The sequence below is a fragment of the Chironomus tepperi genome, unplaced genomic scaffold, assembly GCF_022539635.2.
Source record: "Chironomus tepperi strain 1889 unplaced genomic scaffold, CSIRO-AGI_Ctep_v1 contig_351, whole genome shotgun sequence".
Classification (NCBI taxonomy): domain Eukaryota; kingdom Metazoa; phylum Arthropoda; class Insecta; order Diptera; family Chironomidae; genus Chironomus; species Chironomus tepperi.
In genome coordinates, this window is record NW_027226473.1 from 803,182 (window position 1) to 823,790 (window position 20,609).

At 35.8% G+C, this 20,609-nt stretch overlaps 2 protein-coding genes across 3 annotated transcripts; one reads left to right on the forward strand and one right to left on the reverse strand.

Moving 5' to 3' along the window:
- The first annotated feature begins 7,084 nt into the window (after positions 1-7,084).
- LOC139094195 (O-acyltransferase like protein-like) lies at positions 7,085-12,008 on the forward strand. Of its 2 annotated transcripts, XM_070645171.1 has the most exons (10): positions 7,085-7,321; positions 7,509-7,713; positions 7,965-8,150; positions 8,206-8,279; positions 8,345-8,654; positions 8,964-9,177; positions 9,251-9,408; positions 9,925-10,054; positions 10,220-10,394; positions 10,608-12,008. In XM_070645171.1, exons 1-10 carry the CDS (start codon positions 7,237-7,239, stop codon positions 10,646-10,648), a joined length of 1,578 nt encoding a protein of 525 aa, XP_070501272.1. In that variant the 5' UTR covers positions 7,085-7,236; the 3' UTR covers positions 10,649-12,008. The 2 variants fall into 2 exon arrangements, with proteins under 2 accessions (XP_070501272.1, XP_070501271.1); XM_070645170.1 differs by having other exon boundaries at positions 7,086-7,321; positions 10,220-12,008.
- Positions 12,009-13,790: 1,782 nt separating this feature from the next.
- LOC139094192 (nose resistant to fluoxetine protein 6-like) lies at positions 13,791-16,506 on the reverse strand. The gene is made up of 4 exons (XM_070645167.1): positions 16,093-16,506; positions 15,841-16,029; positions 13,998-15,237; positions 13,791-13,937 (listed from the first exon to the last, which is right to left on the reverse strand). The coding sequence occupies exons 1-4, from the start codon at positions 16,242-16,244 to the stop codon at positions 13,809-13,811; spliced, it is 1,710 nt and encodes a 569-aa protein (XP_070501268.1). The 5' UTR covers positions 16,245-16,506; the 3' UTR covers positions 13,791-13,808.
- Between the last annotated feature and the right edge of the window lie 4,103 nt (positions 16,507-20,609).

The window sequence follows — 20,609 nt, forward strand, 5'->3', positions numbered from 1 at the left end:
CGATCAGTAACAAATCATACATGAAATTTTACGATACCTCGAGGATGAAAATATAAAACATTCACATGATAATCCACAGTCAAAAAAAGGAAATTCCATTTAATCTCACAAAATATTTGCTGAAAATTTACAAGCTTCAATTGTCATTTGATGTTATCTAAAAACCATCATCATCAACATCGGCAATAAGATTTCAGTACTTTATTTAGACATTTTCTCGGATGGCCGGCCATAAATTTTCGATTATTTACTGTTTGCTAAGTTTAATGTCTGAAAAATAGCTTTTTTTCATTTTCGGAAGAACTCGAGTGAATAAATGAGAATTTTTTTTTTTTGACATGTAAATAAAGGCACTGAAATAAAAAGTCATACAAATATTAGCTGATGCTGATTTTGTTGATTCTATTCATCGCTGAACATGAATGATAGGAAAAAATTGTTTTGAATAAAATTTATAGATTTATAATGAATATCAACAATTATATTGACTTAAACGACGATTTAGTCAGTAGATTATTTATGGATATGGACTCAAGTTTAGAATAAGAACTCAAAATTAGCATTTTGGATGTCTTTAGATTTGGAGAATATGTTAACGGTTGTTTAATATTCAAATTATAACGTAACTTCATACAAATAGTTGATTTTCCCCTTTCACGGTTGTTAGTCCCCTTGATAAAAATGGTTAATGGCATATAAATGGCTGAAAGTTCGGCCAAAGTCCTGCGTATTTCTGACACTAGACCAGATTCGACAAGGTCCAGCATCAGATCGAGTCAAGCTGACCTGGGGCTGGTATATTCTTTACGATTAATCATTTCACAAGTCGTCCACAGAACTAGTCTTCCATCCAGCCAAATTAAGACTAAATTGTTAACAAACCAACAATAATAACCAAACCCATCCCACCTAACCTCAATTAAATTCTTATTACCATTATTATTTAACAATTCAAACTTAAAAAGCTTCCCGCAAAAATAAGAAGTAAAAACATTCCAAACAGATTAAAAGATTACAATCCATGTCCATGGGTGTGTAAAGTGTTCCTTTACAGAAAAATAAGCTCATTTTCATTTTATGGAGTTCATTTACATTTGCATATTTTCACTTAACATACACATTTTCCTTCCCTAAAGCTTAACAGCTGGAAATGGAAGGAGAAATTTTTTTCCAACATGTAAGCTACTTCCTCATTTCAGGAAGCTACAGTATCACTTTACAATCATCATGTTGCATAAATAAATTTGTGAAAAAAAAAGTACAAAAGGAACGATAAAAAAACTGTGAAGTAGACCGCATAAATCTTAAATTCTGCAAAGCTTTCAATTTTTCAACCATAAAATAATATGGATGCGGAAATAACAAGGGATGTTCCTGAAACACAACCAGATTCTCTCATCGCTAGCTTTTGTCGAAAATGCTAGCTTTTTACTTCATTTTAATTGAAAATTTTCAGCATGAAATTATATGAGAATTGGAAATGATTTTATATGCAAAGTTGGTTTCATTCTCTAAGGCTTCCAGACGATGCGAGATAATCTTTTGAAGTAGATGGCGGAATTGGGAACATCAAGCTTCTGGATTCGAATAGGTATTGTGGATGTGAAGAGCTTGTCAAAATATCCAGTATTGTTGATCTAAGAGGAGAAGTATGATTTGGAATAGAGGATCCTGAGTTGGGATTTGAACCAACGTAACATGCTTTCTGGGCGCATGATCATACCACTGAGCTATCAGGGTTACTTGGCTATATAGCAATGTTCCATTTATGAATTATACATTTTGTGTATCTCCCTTTATACTGCACTCCTGATGATATACCGTTAATAGGCCATTCCAGGAATTCAAGTCCAACAAGTATGCATAACAAAGGTATAGAGCAGCGATACCTGGGACCTGTGTGCTTCGGCATAAACACTGTTAACCGTATGCCATGTGCGGTTCCGAACGAAGCTTACCAACCAGGTGTGCTGTGAAAAATAAAAGATTGTCCAACACTGGTGTAGATAAAGAGGTAGGACGCAATCAGCAGCTCTGGTAAGTCTAGAGCTTGAAGTCGACTCGACTCCATACAACATTTGAGTCAACTTCGAGCTCTTGTTGGCATGTATGTCCAGTATGTGTCTCTTTCTAATGTATTTTCGATCCTATTCACGACTCCTTCCTCAAGATTGCCAACTTCTCCACAAATCCACTCAACTGTCATTTAACTCCAACAAACAAAAACTCTCCATTTTCCAAATTCACCAAATTGAATTAGTCATAAACTCATCAACATAGTCCATTACTAATGCTGTCAACTAAAATTAAACTTGCTACTCCAAATCGCAATCCTTAACATTCGAATGAAATGAAATCAAGTTTGTCAGAATTAATCCAACTGTCATTAACAAAGCCAGTCAAAACGATTGACAAAACTCAATGATGTTAAGGAACAACACATCTCATTACAGCATAGAACAAAATATTTTATATCTTTAATTACAAAAAAAATAGCGTTAATCTGACGATAGCAATGTAAAATGTGAGTAGAAGAGAAACATTCAGCACAAAAGACGTGAAATGAAATCCAAAAGAGAAAATGTTAAAGTCATCGTGCTGTTGATTGAAAGACTTGAGCGCATTTTCAAAAAACGGGAAAAATTCTTTTGAAAATTAACGGTCAAAAAAAATTCAAATTGTTGTTCGAGGGGAAAGAGAAGAATTTTGTAAATAAAGCATAAAAGTCATTAATTAAAGCTATCATGTATAGTTTTGAGGTAGAAAATCAAGCGATAAGTGAGTAAATAGTTAGTATTGAGCTAATGTTTCAAATCCAAGCCATCAACGATGTCTGATTGCTGAGATCTCACGTCTCACCCAGTCAAACTGAAATTAAAATTGACTTTTCTCCAAAAAATGCTCAATAAAAGCGACGAGCGAGCAAAACGTTACATCTTATATTGAATTGCAATCTCCAGTGACACTTGAGAGATTTCATTCTTCGACTTAATTCCACTTGAAGGGAAAAAAAAATTTCACTTGACGTAAGATAAGAAACGTAAAAAAAAGCATGTTTTATGTTGCCACCACTCAATGTACTGTTGCTGTTCTTATTCGTATCGATTCCAATTGGTGTGATTTTACTGTTTGCTGACTTAATGCCTTTTAAAAGGAATGAATGAGGAAAAAAAAAATATTTTTTAATGGATTTTCAGCAATTCATTTTGACAGTTTGGAGATTAAAGAAGAAAAAAATTTTGTGCTGCTCGAGACTGAAGAGTAGCTACTGAGAATTGAGAAAAAATTTTTATGTGATAAGATTCATGTCTGAATTTTGCGCATCGAGAAAATGTTTTATTGAATTTTTACACGCAAATGTTGAGTGGCAGTTGACTGACATTGATGCTGTATGATGAGTTGATACCCCTGGTTGATACTGTTTTAACTCTTGACGAAAAAGTGCTTACTGTTTTTAAATTTAGAATAATAAGATTTGAGACTGAAAGAAATGTCAATCATAGCAGTCATTTTAAAATATTTTTTAAGTAAAATTTTTGAATTTTTCTTGACGATCCAAGAATGAGTTTGTGTGAAAAGCAACTAAATTTTATTAATGATTCTGTAGCTAATAAGCTGGCATGGGCAAGAGACTGTAAGTATTGATGACAAGCAGTGTTGTCCTGACTGATTGTTGCGGCTGGTTCTGTCGTTTTCCAAGCTTTATCAATGTTAGAACAATTAAGGACCAAAACACAAACTACTACTCGACCGACATATGAATATCAGCTTCTAAAGCCAGACATATGTAAATTCAGACATACTAAACATTTCCTTCTTATTTCAGTTACTGGTTTTAATTCGAGAATAGCTACAAAATTTCTGCATCAATCAATTGGACATTATGATGAATGCGTCAACTTTGAATATGATGTAGCCAATAGAAGAATTGGAACAATCCGAGGTCAATATTGCACATTAATTCCTAAATCCATATCAGAAGATCTACCTGATGTTGATTTACCAGAATGGAGTGGCAAGTGAGTTTCGAGTTATATTCTTATTTATGACCAGAGGCACCTGTGACAGGCAAAAACCTTACAAATTCCTGATAATTTCTAAGGTTTTCCTTTCAAAACCATATAAATTATCAAGAATTTGTACGGTTTTTGTCTGTCACAGATGCCTGTTTTGCAACTCTGCTTATGACTGTAATTAATTTCGTACCTTACCTTCAATAGATTCCTGGAACCAAGCAGAGAATCCATTTTCCAAAGTGGTATTTGTGTACCTGCCACATGTAGCAAATTAGAACTTGCTGGGTTCCTTTCCAAAACTTTAAGGAGAGCTAGTGTTCGATCAACACATTTGTTATGTCAAAATGATAAGGCACCTCCACTTAATGTCCTTGACTATCTCATACTGTAAGTCTATTATGGTCTATTCAGTGTCAGAATTAAGTCTAATGACTTTAATTTCAGTTTCGCTTTATTATTGCTATTTACATCGATAATTGCAAGCACTGTCTATGACATACGGAAGAGGAAAAAACCAGGTAAGCATTGACACTATTCTGAGTGACTGTCTTGCCACCAGGACACCATAATGTCCTGTATAGTCACCTACCGCCAATTTTAGGTGTCTTGAGACAAAATCCAGCATTTAATTCCACAAATTTTTAATCCATCTTCCAGATGAGGTCGACAAATGCTACACAGCATTATCCCTTTACACAAATACAAAAGAGCTGCTCCAAATCGACTATTCAAAATCAAACAACGTCATTTATTGCATGCACGGACTACGAGTGCTGTCAGCTTTTTGGGTTATTGCCTCTCATAGACTTCAGCGAAGAGATTTGTACATGTCATTATGGGACAAGCCAACAAATATCATTGGAATCATTATTTTGGAAATAATTTATAAAGTTGGATATGCTGTTGATATTTTCTTCCTGCTGTCTTCAATCCTTGTCACACATTCGTGTCTTCGGGCTTTTGAGAAGTATTGGAATTGATTTAATGTAAATTGGACTGCAGAACTGACCAATTATTGCTTATAATTACAGGAAGAAAATGAACTTGCCAAAATTTTATATCACTCGCTATTTGCGATACGCACCGTCAATGATGATTATTATTCTATTTGTGATCAGCTCATTTCCAAAGTTACTTATTGATGGACCAGTCATCAGATACTATTATGATGTTGCTTGGAAATGCCATAAATATTGGTGGTCGTCATTATTATTGCTTCAAACTTATGTGAATGTTGATAATATTGTAAGTTAAGGCTAATATAGTAAATAATAAGTTAAAGCATGTCTGAGTGGCGTTAACAGCAACAACTGATTTTATGGTGTCGAAGAATGTGGTAAATCTTCAAAATCGAAAGGCACGAAGCGCAAATTTGATTTTTCATGCTGAAACCAGTTCGAAATCAGGTATCACGTAGCCGTCAAGTCATTCAGACGTCTTGATGACGTTTTAGCGACTGCATTTTGATGCTAGAGAAAGCAAACTCAAGCGACATGTCACATTTGTGTCGCTCGACTAAGTGTTCTCGAGACAGAAAACAGTTATGCGGCAAAAGTCTCGATCTCGAGAATTTATTGAAGTCGAGAAATTAAGAACTCCTAGTCACACTCAAACTGTTCTTGATCCTGATTTAGAGCTTGTTTTGAAGCTTAAATTTTGAGCGAAATCAGTGAAATTATTTTGTCGTTCTGGAAATCCAATGCTAACACGCCACAATTACACCAAAGTCACTATGCCTTAACATTACCATAAAATCAGTTGAGGTTGTTGGTGCCATTCGGAATATTGAGTGATAAATTTACATAATTGCTTCAATTTTTATTTTTCGTTCCTTTTTAGTGCCTCGGACATACTTGGTATCTCAACACAGACTTTCAACTATACCTAGTGTCACCATTTTTCATCTACTTAGCTTGGAAGCTTGGATACAAGAGTTTTTGGATATTTGGAGCCATACTAGCTGTTGATCAGCTTTCTATTTTCATCATGACTTATACGTAAGTAGTCTCAATGTTTAAAGAATCTCCACAGACTAATAGTATTGCTAATCTACAGCGATGTACTACAATACCGCATTGCATATCGACATATGCACTTTCGTATTGGACAATGGCTAATTGGCATAGCTCTTGGGTATTTGTTGTACAGAATAAAGGATGATCCAGATGAAATCAAAATATCAAAGGTAAAATTCGTGGCTGTAAAGTTCTATTGATGAAGTAATTAATTCCTTTATCTACAGAAAGTACAACATTTATGCTGGATTGTAATCTCATCAGCCTTAGTATCGCAAGAAATATGCAATTATTTACTCAAACAGAAGCTATACCAAGAGTTCTTTCATGCAACATATCGTATTATATTCACGTGCTTTATAGCATGGATGATATTCACATTTCATTATTTAAAATCAGGCAGTGTAATTCGTTGGTTCTTATCGCATCCTTTATGGCAGCCACTCTCAAAATTAAGTCTCAGTATTTATCTAGCACATGATGTTTACATAATTATGTCTGTTTCAAACACGAAGGAACTTTCACATTATGAAATGAGCTGGTTCATGCATGTACTGGCTGGTGATATTCTTATGAGTATTCTGTATGGTACTCTGTTGTATCTGCTCTTTGAAGCACCAATTGCTAAACTTGTGAATTATTATATCAAATAAAATGGATTGACTAATGCTATATAGAGTGGATTAGTAATGATTGAGAGTATTATCTGCATTTATTAGTTAATAGATATCCCGAGCAGCACAATGTGTACGCTAGGGCATCACATTATCGTCGTATTAACATGAATTCTAACAGGTCCTCTTTTGGGCACCGGAGTGGTATCGGAAAGCTGTCGATAGAGACAGTATGGTATTGGCAATTGGCAGGCGGAAGCCGGCGATAGAAGTAGCTTTATGCGTCTTATGAGGGAGGCCTTTGAATGCGTGCTCTTTGCCTGTTAGAGGAAGTTGCTCTGACGGCAGATTTTGACATACTTTTATGGCATAAAAGACAGTTCACAGCATTGTGCAGCTCGGATTTCATAGTTTTCAGCTACGTCATAATGGAATAGATAGCGTACAGCTGATAAGATAAAGATATTTGACATTGCAAACCTTTCATTTCTAAATAGTAATGTTTGTGGATTAGAACAGTCAATATCTAGTCAAAAATTTTATTTATTTTACTTTTTAGCCTGAAATCTGATTAATTTAATAGCAAATAGCATGGCATTCAATGACTCATTGTGCCAAACACAGTTAGATTATTTCAATGCATCACTGTCAAAACGTGAATTTTGGGCAATGCAAAGTGAGTTTAAGAGTGATATACAAGTGAAAAAGCTTCGTCATGGACAATTATTACCGCAAAGTGTCCACATAGAGGCTCAGTCGACTGAGTCCATTTAGCTACAACCAATGTGTCACGGAGCCTTTTTCATTTGTGTTGCTCGAATTGATTGACACTTTGAAGTCTTACCAAAGTAATTTACTTCCAGTGCTGGACATGTATGCAAAATTACCGCCCGGAATTCTTCACAGAAATGTTCGACAATTTGGACTTTTTACTGAATGTCTTAATCTTAAACATACAGCAGCAGATGATACAGTAGGCTTAATTCAGGGTCAATATTGTACGATAACACACACATCTTCATCAAGTGGCTCGCCAATTGATAGTGATCGATTGGAATGGAGAGATATGTAGGTATAAACATTTTTTAAGGAGGTTTAGTGTGCTTGAAGCCAAATTTGGCTGTTGGGTGTCACTTGGTTTTAAGTATACTGACTCATTGTCGTGATGTCAATGCTGACATATGCGACAATCCCTAACAGACAACCTAAAAAGGCATACTGATGAATAAGCATATTCATTGTCTGTTCTGGTATTGCGTCTGAAACCTTAAAACGCTTCAATTTTAACTTAACATCAACTTTATCTTCAATTATTCTAGTGGACTTCTAGCTCGAAGTCGTAACTTAAGATTTGAAAGTGGAATTTGCATTCCAGACACATGTAGTGAAGATCGTGCAAAATTCTATGCAAATTCAATCCTAAAGAATGCTGATTTAAGAGCTATAGCTGCATTTTGTCAACAAAATGAAAAAATTGTCCTTTCAGCTCTTGATTATTTTGTGCTGTAAGTAAGTTTTGTAATTTATATAGTCAGAAATTAGTAAAATTCATTACCGCAGCGTCATGTTGGGACTACTGGTGCTAATTGTAATTTCAAGTACAATTTATGAAAAATGGACAAAGAAGCAATCTCGTAAGTTCCAATTTTCCAATCAAGAAAGGCAACCCAAAAAAATAAATTTCATCCTCAAAATTTAGATGAACCCAAAAAAATATTCACAGCCTTTTCACTCGACACAAATATAAAGGAGCTGCTGCATATTGACTACAGGAAATCACGAAACGTTATTGCATGCATGCACGGAATGAGAGCATTAGCAGCATTTTGGATTATATCAGGTCATAGAATATTTCGTGATAGTCGATATATGTCACGTCCAATAAATCCTAGTAATATCGTTGCGACGGCAACTCTTGCATTATTGATGACTGTTGATTATGCCGTCGATATATTTTTTTTACTCTCGGCAATTCTTGTTGCACAGTCATGTTTGCGTGCTCTCGATGGGTAAGTGACTTGATATTTTGTGAAAATATGTAAATTTAGATGCAGTCTAGATGCAGCGTCTAAATAGATATCTTATATGCATACATAACTGCTCAAAACAGTGTTGTCCAACCTTTTTTGAGTCATGGCACACCTTTGTGGTAAGCCACGATCGAAACACATGTTACAGATGATTCATGACATTTTCAAAAATATTTGTTGTCACACCACTGTTTCGCGACACAAATTTGCACAACACTGCTCAAAAATGCGCTTTTGACACTTTTAATGACTTTTTAACTCACAATTCCTCTTCTCCTTTTAATTTAGAAAGAAGTTAAACTTGGGAAAAATTTATTTCAATCGTTACATGCGCTACACACCATCAATGGCTGTTCTATTACTATTCATACTAACCTTCCTACCATATGCTCTTGTTAACGGCCCAGCCATTCAGTTGCTCACTATAAATGTCGAGAGATGTCAAAAATATTGGTGGTCGACATTACTTATGATACAAAATTACGTTAATGTTGATCAAGTTGTAAGTTTCCTCATTTTATGTTGACAGTTGTTGCAAAAAAGGACAGAAAAAATTAAATATTTTATATTTTCAGTGTTTAGGGCATGTGTGGTATTTGAATGCCGACTTTCAACTATACTTAATGTCACCAATTTTTATTTACATTGCTTGGAAATTAAGGTATAAAAGCTTTTGGATATTTGGTGTAGTTTTGGCAGCTGTGCAGATTAGCATATTCTTTGTTAGATATTAGTGAGTATTATTAGTTCTTAAAGTGTCAATTCAGGAACTAGACTGTTAGGAAGTTGGTATATAGACGAACTGAATCAATATAAATAGCCTGAAACTGGCTCTATCGCTGGCTTCCACTTGTCAATTTCCGATACCAAGTTCAATACTATCTCTATCGACAGCTTCCTTCCAAGAGTTCTTTGGGCGTCCACGGGCTCTTTTACCGTCCAGAAAGTCAGCTCAGAATCAATATATAGACTAGGTTAAGAAGATCGGGTTTAAAAGGAACTTTCTAATGGTCTAGTTTCTGTAGAATGCAACAATATAGTGACCGCTGTCTCGAAGAACATCAGCAACAGCAACAGGCTTTACAGCGACAGTAACACTTACAAACAACATCTTGGTGTCATACTCATGAGTATGCTCCATGTATGTTCGAGCATAAAGGTCTCTCACAAGCAGATCTGCCCTTATATGGACTAATAGCTTTGTTTCAATTCCACAATTTTTAAAATCATTTCAATTTCTTTCCCACAGCGATATTGTAAAGGAAGAAGTTGTATATCGACAGACACATTTCCGTATTGGACAATGGCTAGTTGGAATTTCATTAGGCTACATCATGTATCAAATGAAAGACGACACGAGTGAATATCGAATCCGTAAAGTGAGTATAGAAAATAATAGCTTACAGCATTTTTGGGTTTTTCATTATTTTTGGAACTGACATTGAATTTTATGAAGTTAAGGAAGAATTGCTTGATTTTTAAAGTCCTTTTGGCTTAAAAACTGTACAAGACTGATGAAAATAGCATGTTTTACTGTTTTACAGAGAATTCGATACACGTGCTGGATTTTGACAGCATCAGCTTTGATATCAACCGAAATTTATTATCAGTTACTCCGAACGGAAGCATTTCCCAGAGCATTTTATGAAGCAACACATCGTATTATATTTACGTGCTTTATTGGATGGATAGTTTTCTCATTTCATTATTTAAAGTCCGGTAATATTTTTAGAAAGTTCTTATCGCATCCATTATGGCAGCCAATATCAAAATTAAGTCTCAGCATTTACCTTGTACATGATATTTACATAATAATGTCTGTTGCAAATATTAAAGATCTTTCGTATTTTGATATGAGCTGGATGCTACACATTATTGCCGGTGATATTTTGATGACTATTTTGTATTCGGTGCTGCTTTATCTGTTTATAGAAGCGCCAATTTCTAAGATTTTGAGCTTTTATCTGAAGTAATCACCCAGTGATATGCAACATGGGGATTGGTATGGGACAATCTGTGTGCAACGAAACATCTCAGGTGTGCCGCGACAACACCACATCCTAACTTATTCGAGCGCGACAATAGAAACCAAAACTATGGTGAATATTTGCTGTATCGACATACTTCTTACCTTGTTTTTGCGACACATCACAAGAATTTGTGTCACGGCACACTACGACTCTATGTAGACTCAACAGTGTTCTGTCGCACATCAGGATATCGCGGCACATGAGTGTATCACAGTAAATCAGTGTTTTGTGGTACACATGTTGTCTATCACTGTACTAGTCAGTCGCAATACAATGCTTCACATACAATGTATCAACCACACCGCAACAACTGCGATATCTTCTCAAACTTTTCTGAAAAAAATGTTTATTCAAAATATTTTGAAAGCATTGCTACATTCTCAATAATTCTTTATCGTTTTTATAAATAAAAGAAAAATTTCATCCTTCGAGTATTGTAAACAAAATCATATTTGTATAAGGAGATCTAAGTTTTCTTGGAGTAGGAGACATGCATAAGAAGGAGCACAATTTTTTGGATTTTAACAAGTGCATTTCATAAAATGGGGAGGCAAATGAGTTTGTTTATTTCCAAAAAGCGGAGGTAGAAGTAGATTGAAATTAATCCTTACTGGCTTACCTCGCTAGCCATCCAGATCATCTATGATACATGGCATCTCTCAGGTTGATGTCTTAAACCAGCTCTATCGCCAGCTGTCTATGCCAATTTTCAATACCAAACACTGCACTATCTCTATCAATCTCCATGAATTCTCTGGCAAAGAGTGAAGTCGACTTGAGTCTAACTAAATCAGTGCTACCTAAACTGTGTGCCGCGACACATTAGTGTGACGTCGAATATTTTTGGAAATGCCATGAATCGCTTGCCGTTTGTGACTTCGGTCGTAACTTCCTACCAAGATGTGCCGTGACATAGAAAGGTTTAGGCAACTCTGACCTAAATTCGATAGACTTAAAGTCAGAGTTGGATTTTGTCCACTTGGATTTTGTATGGAAAAATACACTCAACTCCATTTAAAATTTGAGTCGATTTTAAGCTCTGCTTGAATTTATCCTAAAAACTAAGATAATTTTTCAATTTCCTTAAAAGCTCAATTTTCAAAAAACTTCCCCAAATACTGCATCTTAAAGGCTTTTTATGCTGTAAATTTACACAAAGTTATAAAAATTATGTTTCTCCCATATCCCATAAATACAGTCAATGTAAATACCAAGAAATAATGTAAGCAAATATGTACATACGAAAAAACCAATAAAAAGAATCCAATATGATGTTTTTTGATTCATATAAGATAATATTTATGTGTGCCAATGTAAAACAGCAAAGAATTTTTATTGAGTTGGAATATATTTTTTAAAGTATATTTCTTTTGTCATGTTTACAGATTTTCAATGTAAATAGCCTCAAATAAATTGTATTGTGAATCCAGAGTTGTTAAAATGGTCCAATGTATTTTAAATCGAAAACGATCAGCTGACATATTGGATTAACAGAATATTGAGCTTTTATGACGTACCTGAGCTGCACAATGCAACGAACTCCAAGTTTGCTTTAATAATGGGACAAAATAAGCCATTTTGGTGCCGTCAGGGCTACTTTGATTCTTTACGTTCATGCAGTGATGTAGTGTTGATCTAGCCTCCGGCATAGTGGTGCGAGGGAGTCAACTTCCCCTTCGACAGCTTCTCCTTAAAAAATCTCTGGTTACACCTCTTGCCCTCCCCTAATAGCCCCTCAGGCTGGCGTCACGTATGCCATGTATCGGATTTTCGCAGAAATGTGGCATCATGTCAGAGTCAGGCTTGCCTGGTGCCGAATTTTGGCTAAAATCTGCCATAATGTCAAAGTCACGTAAGTTTAGAGCCGGATTCCGACTAAAATACACGATCATGTCAGAATCATGCCAGCTTGGTGTCGAATTTCGGCTGAAATCCGGATTCATGTCACAATCACGCCTGATCAAGCTTGATGCCAAATTCGAGCCAATTGACCGACGTGTGCTATCCGGGTTTGCAAACATGTTGTGCTGTTCGGGATGACATGTGATAATAAGTATGTGAAAATCCAGCAACATGAAATCCTTAAAAAGCTCAATTTTTTATTCTTCAGTTTCCTAAAGTTCATCAATCGAAGAACAATCAATGATCAACAAAACAGTATTAATGCTCTCGTCAAAACAGCATCATTTCTCAACAGCTATAAAGCTTTTATTCAGCGAATAAACTCGGATTGAATTTCATTTGTTGCAATTTTAGAAAAGAAAACTGTAAAGTTTTACGATTCTCATGTTCACTTCAGGGCGATATTTAATTGAGCTTGTAACAGAAGTCATAAAACTTTTTTCGAAACAACAAAGTTCATATTATTTTACATTGCAATTGCATAAACTGATTTGTTCTCATTTCATTTGCTTTTCGTGTGCCTGGAATTGAGTTTCATAAGAGGGGAGGTGAGGATGAGGGCTTGTGGTAAACTTACTTCTTTCCAAGATCTTACAATCAATCCCGATTGAAATAAACAATTTATGATAGTCAAATGGGTGCTAAGTGACATCTGAGTGTTGGTAATGTCGCCTTCAAGTGGCTGTAATGTGACATTCAAGTGGCTGTCATGTGACATTCAATTAGCTGTCATATGACATTCAAGTAGCTGTCATAAGAAAACCAAGTGGCTGTCTTGTGACCTCTAATTTGCTGGCGTGCGACATTCAAGTAGCTGCCATGTGATATTCAAGTAGCCGTCATGTGGCATCAAAGTGGCTGTCATGTGGCATCAAAGTGGCTGTCATGTGGCATCAAAGTGGCTGTCATGTGACATTCAAGTAGCTGTCATATGCGATCCAAGTGACTGTCATGTGACATTTAAGTAGCTGTCATGAGATATCCAAGTGGCTGTCATGTGATATTCAAGTGGCTGTCATGTGGCATCCAAGTGGTTGCCATACAGCTTTCAAGAGGAAATTTGGAAACTGTGAAAAAAGTTGATACTTTCATGTCATGTGGCTTTTGGGATCATGATTCGGTGTATGACGTGTATGACGAATCAGGGATTGCGGTTAGGTACAGAAGTCAAACTAAGTACAAATTTCAATGCTGAATAATTTTATTTTTTGATATTTTTAAACTTTTTATAAATGTAATCTTCAATAACTAAATTAGGAGCTTCAAATGCCAGATATGTAATAGTCGATAGGATGATGATCATAAACACATCGCTTAACAAAATTGGAACCTGGAATTTGAAATTTGTTGTTCAATTCTCAATTTCTTAAAAACAGACTCAAATGCTTACCAATTGCCAAACGTTCAAATAAAGCGGCACCCTTTGATTAAGAATCATCATGACTTGATATACAGCACCAACCAAATACATACTCAATCCCATTCTACTAATTGGTTGCCATTGAGGAAGTGATAAAAACCATCTTATGATTCCACCTGTCTTCAAATTTTGACATGCAAAAATGATCCAACAAAGAGCCACACCCCAAAGATTACGATGAAAAGCAAGGAATGTGATGTGATATCCTCTAGGAATTTCATCTGTGGCACTAGAGAATCCAAGTTGTAAGAATACAACGGAAAACAGCACACTTAATGAAAATATCCACATGAATCCATTGAAAATCTTGCTGATGGCAATTTTCCTGCCTTGATTTATGAACAGATAATATCCAAGAATTATTCCAACAAACCACGGACCAGCACGTGAATGTGTTGGAAAATATATAAAATCTAAATAATGTTGATTTGCTGATGGTGCTGGCATTCCAATGTCATAGACTATTGATATTGATATCAGGTAAATTATTGTGGACAGGAACAAAAGTGCAGGAATAATCAAAAACTTCTTGCCATACTTGTGGATTATGAAAATTATAAAAGGAGAGATGATGAAGAGTTGAAAGTCCGCACTCAAGTACCATCCATGATTAAGGCACATGTCCTTTTGCTGAAGATAGTTCTGAACATGAAGCAACGTCAGCCACCAATTTTTAACACAAGTTTCACTCAAATCTGAGTAAAATGGACCTTTAAGCAGTACTTTTGAGAATGACACAACACTAAGTATCAATGCAGCATAAATTGGTGTGTATCGGATGTACCGTCTCCATATCATTCTCGGAATATTCAATTGCTTCTTCTCACAATCTCTTAATGTCGACCAAGTCATGAGCAATGCACCCATAACAAAAAATGTATCGACAGCCAACGTATGGGCATTTATGATTCCAGCTGCAATTGACTTTCCAGTTAAAAATTCTATAAAATCATTCGTATTTCCCCATGGATATTGATTTGTAATTCGATGACCAAGTATGATCCATAAAATGGACATGCCTCTTAATCCATGAAGGCAGTTGATTGAACTTGAAGATTTACTTTTTGTTATGTCGAAGAGTTTGTAGCCATTTGTGTACACAGAGAATGATGAGAGTAGCTTGTTAGGTTCAGGATTTTTAGATTTTAGTTTGATGATGTCATAAATTGTACTTGCTGTGATTAGTAAAGCGAAAATTGAAAACAGTGATCTGTTGGAGAAAGTTATTGAATGTTAGGTCTTGATTGGTCTTAATTGCAGATCTTTGCATCTAAAATGCGGGATATGCAGACCTGCGCATCTAAAATGAAGGATATTTAGGCTTGCGCATCTAAAATGTAAGAAATGCAGACTTGCGCAACTAAAACGCAGGAATTTCAAACATGCGCATCAAAAATGTAAAACAACAGTGGAATTGAATATCTGCGCATTTCAACTGCGGGGAATTCTGATCTGTGCCATTAAAACGCAGAAATTTTAGATCTGCGTACCAAAAACGTAGGAAATTTAGATCTGCGCATCTTTAACGCAGGAAATGCTTATCTGCGCATCTAGGATACAGCAAATGCTGTTCTGCGCATCTAGAATGCATCAAATGTTGATTTGTGCATCTAGAATGGAGGAAATGCTGATCAGCGCATCTAGAATGGAGGAAATTCAAATGTTTGCATCTAAAGCGAAAAAAATGTAGACCTGCGCATCTAAAGCGCAGGAAATTTAGGTTTGCGCAACTTCAATGCAAGAACTGCTGACTTGCGCATCTAAAGCGCAATTTTTGGACGAGCCCTGTATCATAAACTCATTGATAACTTACATAGCAAAATAATCCAAAGGCTCAAACTGTACGTCATTGATATCTCTGCATTGACCACCTAGTGCAACCAAATCGTTTTTGAGTAAATACTGTTCATTTAAAAATTGAACAACTTTAGGCACTGAACAAGATGCTGGCATACAAAATCCATTTCCAACGACGAGTTTAGAGGCACGAAGGAAATTTGCTCTGTACAAATTATAGAAATTTATGAAAAATATCATAAAAATAGAATTAAAAGGTACAACATACAAGTGTTTCAGACTTAAATCATTCCTATCATTATCAAGTGTCGAATTCGGCAGCGCTGATAAGCCAATTAGACAATGTTGTCCCGAGAAAATTTTGCTTGATGCTGTATGATGCTCAAATTTCACACAAGTATCAAAATCACCAATATTCATTGTATTGCCACTCAAATAGCCAGCCTGTATCTTTGCCCATGTATCAGCAAATTTGACTGCCCATGGTTCACTTCGTTCTAAACTTTGTTGAAAAGCAACAACTCATTATTACACATATCATCATCAGCTTGCTGGGATGTGATGTCCGTCGACTCAAACCATTTGTGTTGATCTACCAGCAGTCGATAGTCTTGGATTGAATAAACTTCTTTGGTAAGTACAATTAAAATGAATAAATATGTCCAATACATCGTCTTACTTCGTTGGCAATTGACTTGTTATTAATGATGAAAATATCAATAGATTTTATACCTTTAAGTGTAATTTCTTATCAAAAAATGGAAGATATCGGTGAAAAGAACCACTCAGAGAAGTCTTTTTATCAACCATGTGTTTATTGAGTCATAGGATTGTAATGATCATTATCAAATTAATTGATTCGTATTTGAGAAGTTCTACGATATGAATTGTTGGTATTACTCATGTTTATTGTGGTCTATTAGTCTCTAGTGCTGTGATGATACCAAAATAAAGTTACGTATGGGCAAACCTTTTTGCCGCGGCACATCACTGTGTTTGTCGTGTTTCATAGAAAAAGCCATGAATTACATGCAGTGAGCTTAAATCGTGACTATTGATCAAAATGTGCCGTGGCTCAAAAAAGGTTGCTCACCACTGCTCTAGTGCGTGTGACATAAAATCTCAATTTTTGTTGTGTTTTTATAATGCTTATGCTTTACACTGTCAGAGCACCTTCGCGCAATGTCGTCAATGCGGTAGCATAGCAGTACCTTAGTGACTTTACCCAAACTACACAAACCGGTTAATCGATCCGAAATCGGACCTCAGGACGGATGGTACTTTGACTTGGTTAATCTTTATTTTTAATACAGCGACAGAGCGATACCCTAGCGAATATACTGTCCGGTTCTAGTGTGCAAATTTAGGCAAATTTCGTTTCTTGCCATAGAATGTCATTTAAATTCTCGTGTGATGCCATCAATCCGGTGGCATAACGATACTCTAGCGACTATTCCCAAACAGCACGAACCGGTTAATCAATTCAAAATCCTGCCCAAGGACGGTTTGACTTTGATTCGGTACTGAATTCAATTTAAATTCGACACCATGCCACAGTCATGTCGGTCTTGCTAGAGACATGCAAGAGTCAATCCGGTCTTGCCTGATTATATGCTAGAGTCATGCCGGTTGGTCGGTGATATGCCAGAGTTTTGTCGCTCTTGTCAGGATCACGCCGGACTAGTGCCAGATTTTGAATCGATACATTGACTTGTGTTGTTCAGGATCTTGTGCTGCTCGGGCAATTCTCATATAATTGCAGCCTCATACCAAAAAGATTTGAATCAATCAAGCATTTTCATTTAATAATATAAAAAAATACAAAAACTTCTCAATCATTGAGCAGATGTAAAGATAAATGACTGACACAATATGAACTTTACAGGCCAGTTGATTGAAGGTCTCTATTATTGTGCAAAAAAGTTATTCATATGTGTATATGCATGATAATGCCATCAATCAAGTTCATTTGATTTAATTTAATGTGAAAGCACATTTCACAAGGCTTAACAATCTGTGTCCATTAATTAAATGAATAGAGCATAAAGCTTTCTTTTCGTTTCCATTCACAAGATTTATAACACGGAATAAAATAAAATGAATTTTCCTTTTTTTTCTGTTGTTGTTGGACGGTAGAGAATTTGAGATATTTATGGATCGACTAGAATCACACCGTAAATTATATTCAGAGCATGAAATGTTAAGGGCTGATCAGTCATGCTTAATTTTTTTTGCTATACTTTAAGATGTTTGGAGGTTGAATTGAATTGGATTTTTGAAGGTGTATTGGAATTAAAATAATCTAGGCAAAGTTGCTCATGCCATTTTAAGGATCAGACGATTCTGGAACTGGTTTAAGAAGAGACAGTCTCGAACGGAATAACACAGTCACTAGGACATCGCTACATTGTCGTAGTAAAGGATGAGCGTCTAGACGGCATAGAGGTACTCCGTTGACTCGCTACAGGTTTTTGGTCTATTTTTAAGATGAGAAATTAGATTTAGCTCATTGTGTCGCTCAAAGGTGACAATAAACATCTATATTAAGACTTACTTACTTCGGTGGCCCAACTTGTAGGCCAATATTGAGACATACTGAACTTAATATCGTGATCATGTATTATAAGATCTAAAATATCCATATAGATCCGTCTTTAGGAGAAATCAAACCTACGTTCTAACAAAAATGAGTGTTCTCAACGTCTTGTCTGTTGCCAAGCCAATCGGCCATAAAAATCATACTCTTATAAGGCACACAAAGCAGAATTGACAAAGGATCTAGTTCCATGCCGACGATAGTCTGGCTTCATCCGGAATTTCACTGTATCTGACTTTAGGTCTGATTATTGCCGGTCTGCTACCGGATTTCTTATCCATTTATACCCTTTGTGCTTTACGGGACTTAATGATACTCAAAATCTTCTCCTCCTGGATATCGATTCTAGGGATTCGACTCAATTCTCTAAATTCTATGAGCAATTCCATTCAATTCTCCAGATTCTCCATCACACAAATAACTTTCAAATCCAATAAAATATCAGTTCATTCTTAAAATATTCTTTAGACACACACATTCTATATATATTAATAATTCCGTCAATCCTTTCGATTAACGAACTGGAAATAAGTTCTCATCTCTTCCATTTTCCTTTTTTTTCATATCATTTTTTTATTTTCTTCCATATATGACTTCAGTTAAAAGCACATTAAGCTTGAATATCGTTTGTGAAAGATTATGAACAAGAGAGATGGCATGTAGTATAGGACATTTGGAATTCAGTCTTTTTTTAAAAGCTTTCTCAACAATTTCCATTGAGATAAATATGAAAAAAAAGAAGAAAAAAAATTTGCATAGGTTCTTTCGGGACGAATGTTATAATATGGAAAAGAAAATATTAAGCTCATCATCATAAAATGAAATTTGAATTGGCAAATATGTAAAGTATGTTGAGGATGACAAACTAATGTTATCAAAATGATGCGCTTTCTGATTTTTGGATAAAAAGCTTGGATGGAATGAAGGCTATTTATAGCTTTAATATGTACCACACATACTTTAGACCTACAGTTTATAGTGGGATCCGTTAGCTCTGCACATTGGACACGGTACGTCATAAGACCTGATGTACCCTGCAATGTACCTAGTTACTATACGTGTGCGCAAGATTTTGTAATGAAAGTCATCCAAATACTAGTATATCCTTGTATACCTAGCAGTGGAGACACATTATGTGCCAAAGACCTATGTTGAGGATGACAAACTAATGTTATCATGCACGTTCTGATTTTTGCTCGTTTGCTATTAGCATCAATATGGCACGGTACGTACTTAGGTTATTGGTTGGTGGTACGCACATACAGGGGAAGATTTCTTCGGTGGAAGTGCGGAACTGTATGTGAGGGAAAGATACGGTATGACACGGTAAGGTACGGTTTTTGCACATCACTGTTACGGCACGGTAGGCCAGGTACGGTTTAGGCAAATCATTGGTGCGGCATGGTAATTTACGGATCAAAGACATCTCTGGTACGGCAGATCTTGTGCGATACGGTAAAATACGGTTTAGGAATATCCCTGATAAGCAGGTTGATTACGGTTTAGACACATTTCTGGTACAACACGGTTTTGGGACATCATTGTTACGACTGCTTGTATGCGGTACGGTACGGTACGATAAGGTTCAGTCTAAGTACATCACTGGTACGTTGCAATGATAAACCAGGTATGGCAAAGTATTATCACAATTGTGATTCATGGCGACTGTAACTGTAGCCAGCGACTGTAGATTGCTGGTTCTGTCGCCGAATACCTTCTGCTAAATACCAATGCCAAATGTAATACTGTCTGTATCCACAGCAATGATACGAAATCTTTAATTTTTCGTGGCACACCTAGGTAATAAGCCACGAACAAAACTGGACTCTGCATAGGATTCTTGACATTTCCAGAATATTTCGGAAGTCCCGAATCACACAGATTGCTCACCACTAGTATATAGCCGATTACCAAGTGTCCCATGCACGTCCACTTGTCCTTTCGTCATCTACAAAATCAGACTTAAATAGCAGACAATATGCCCAATTATATCCTCAGCAAATTTAAATGCCCTAGCTAATAATAGAAAAAGCCAATAAATCTACATAATAATTCAACATCAAACGAATCCTAGAACCTTTTTCCTACTTCTTCTTCATCTTTAATGGATTTTTAAGAGCTGATAACTGGATAGAAAAAAAAAAGTTTTTCATTATATTCAATTTATTCATTCAATTTTGTGGAATAAT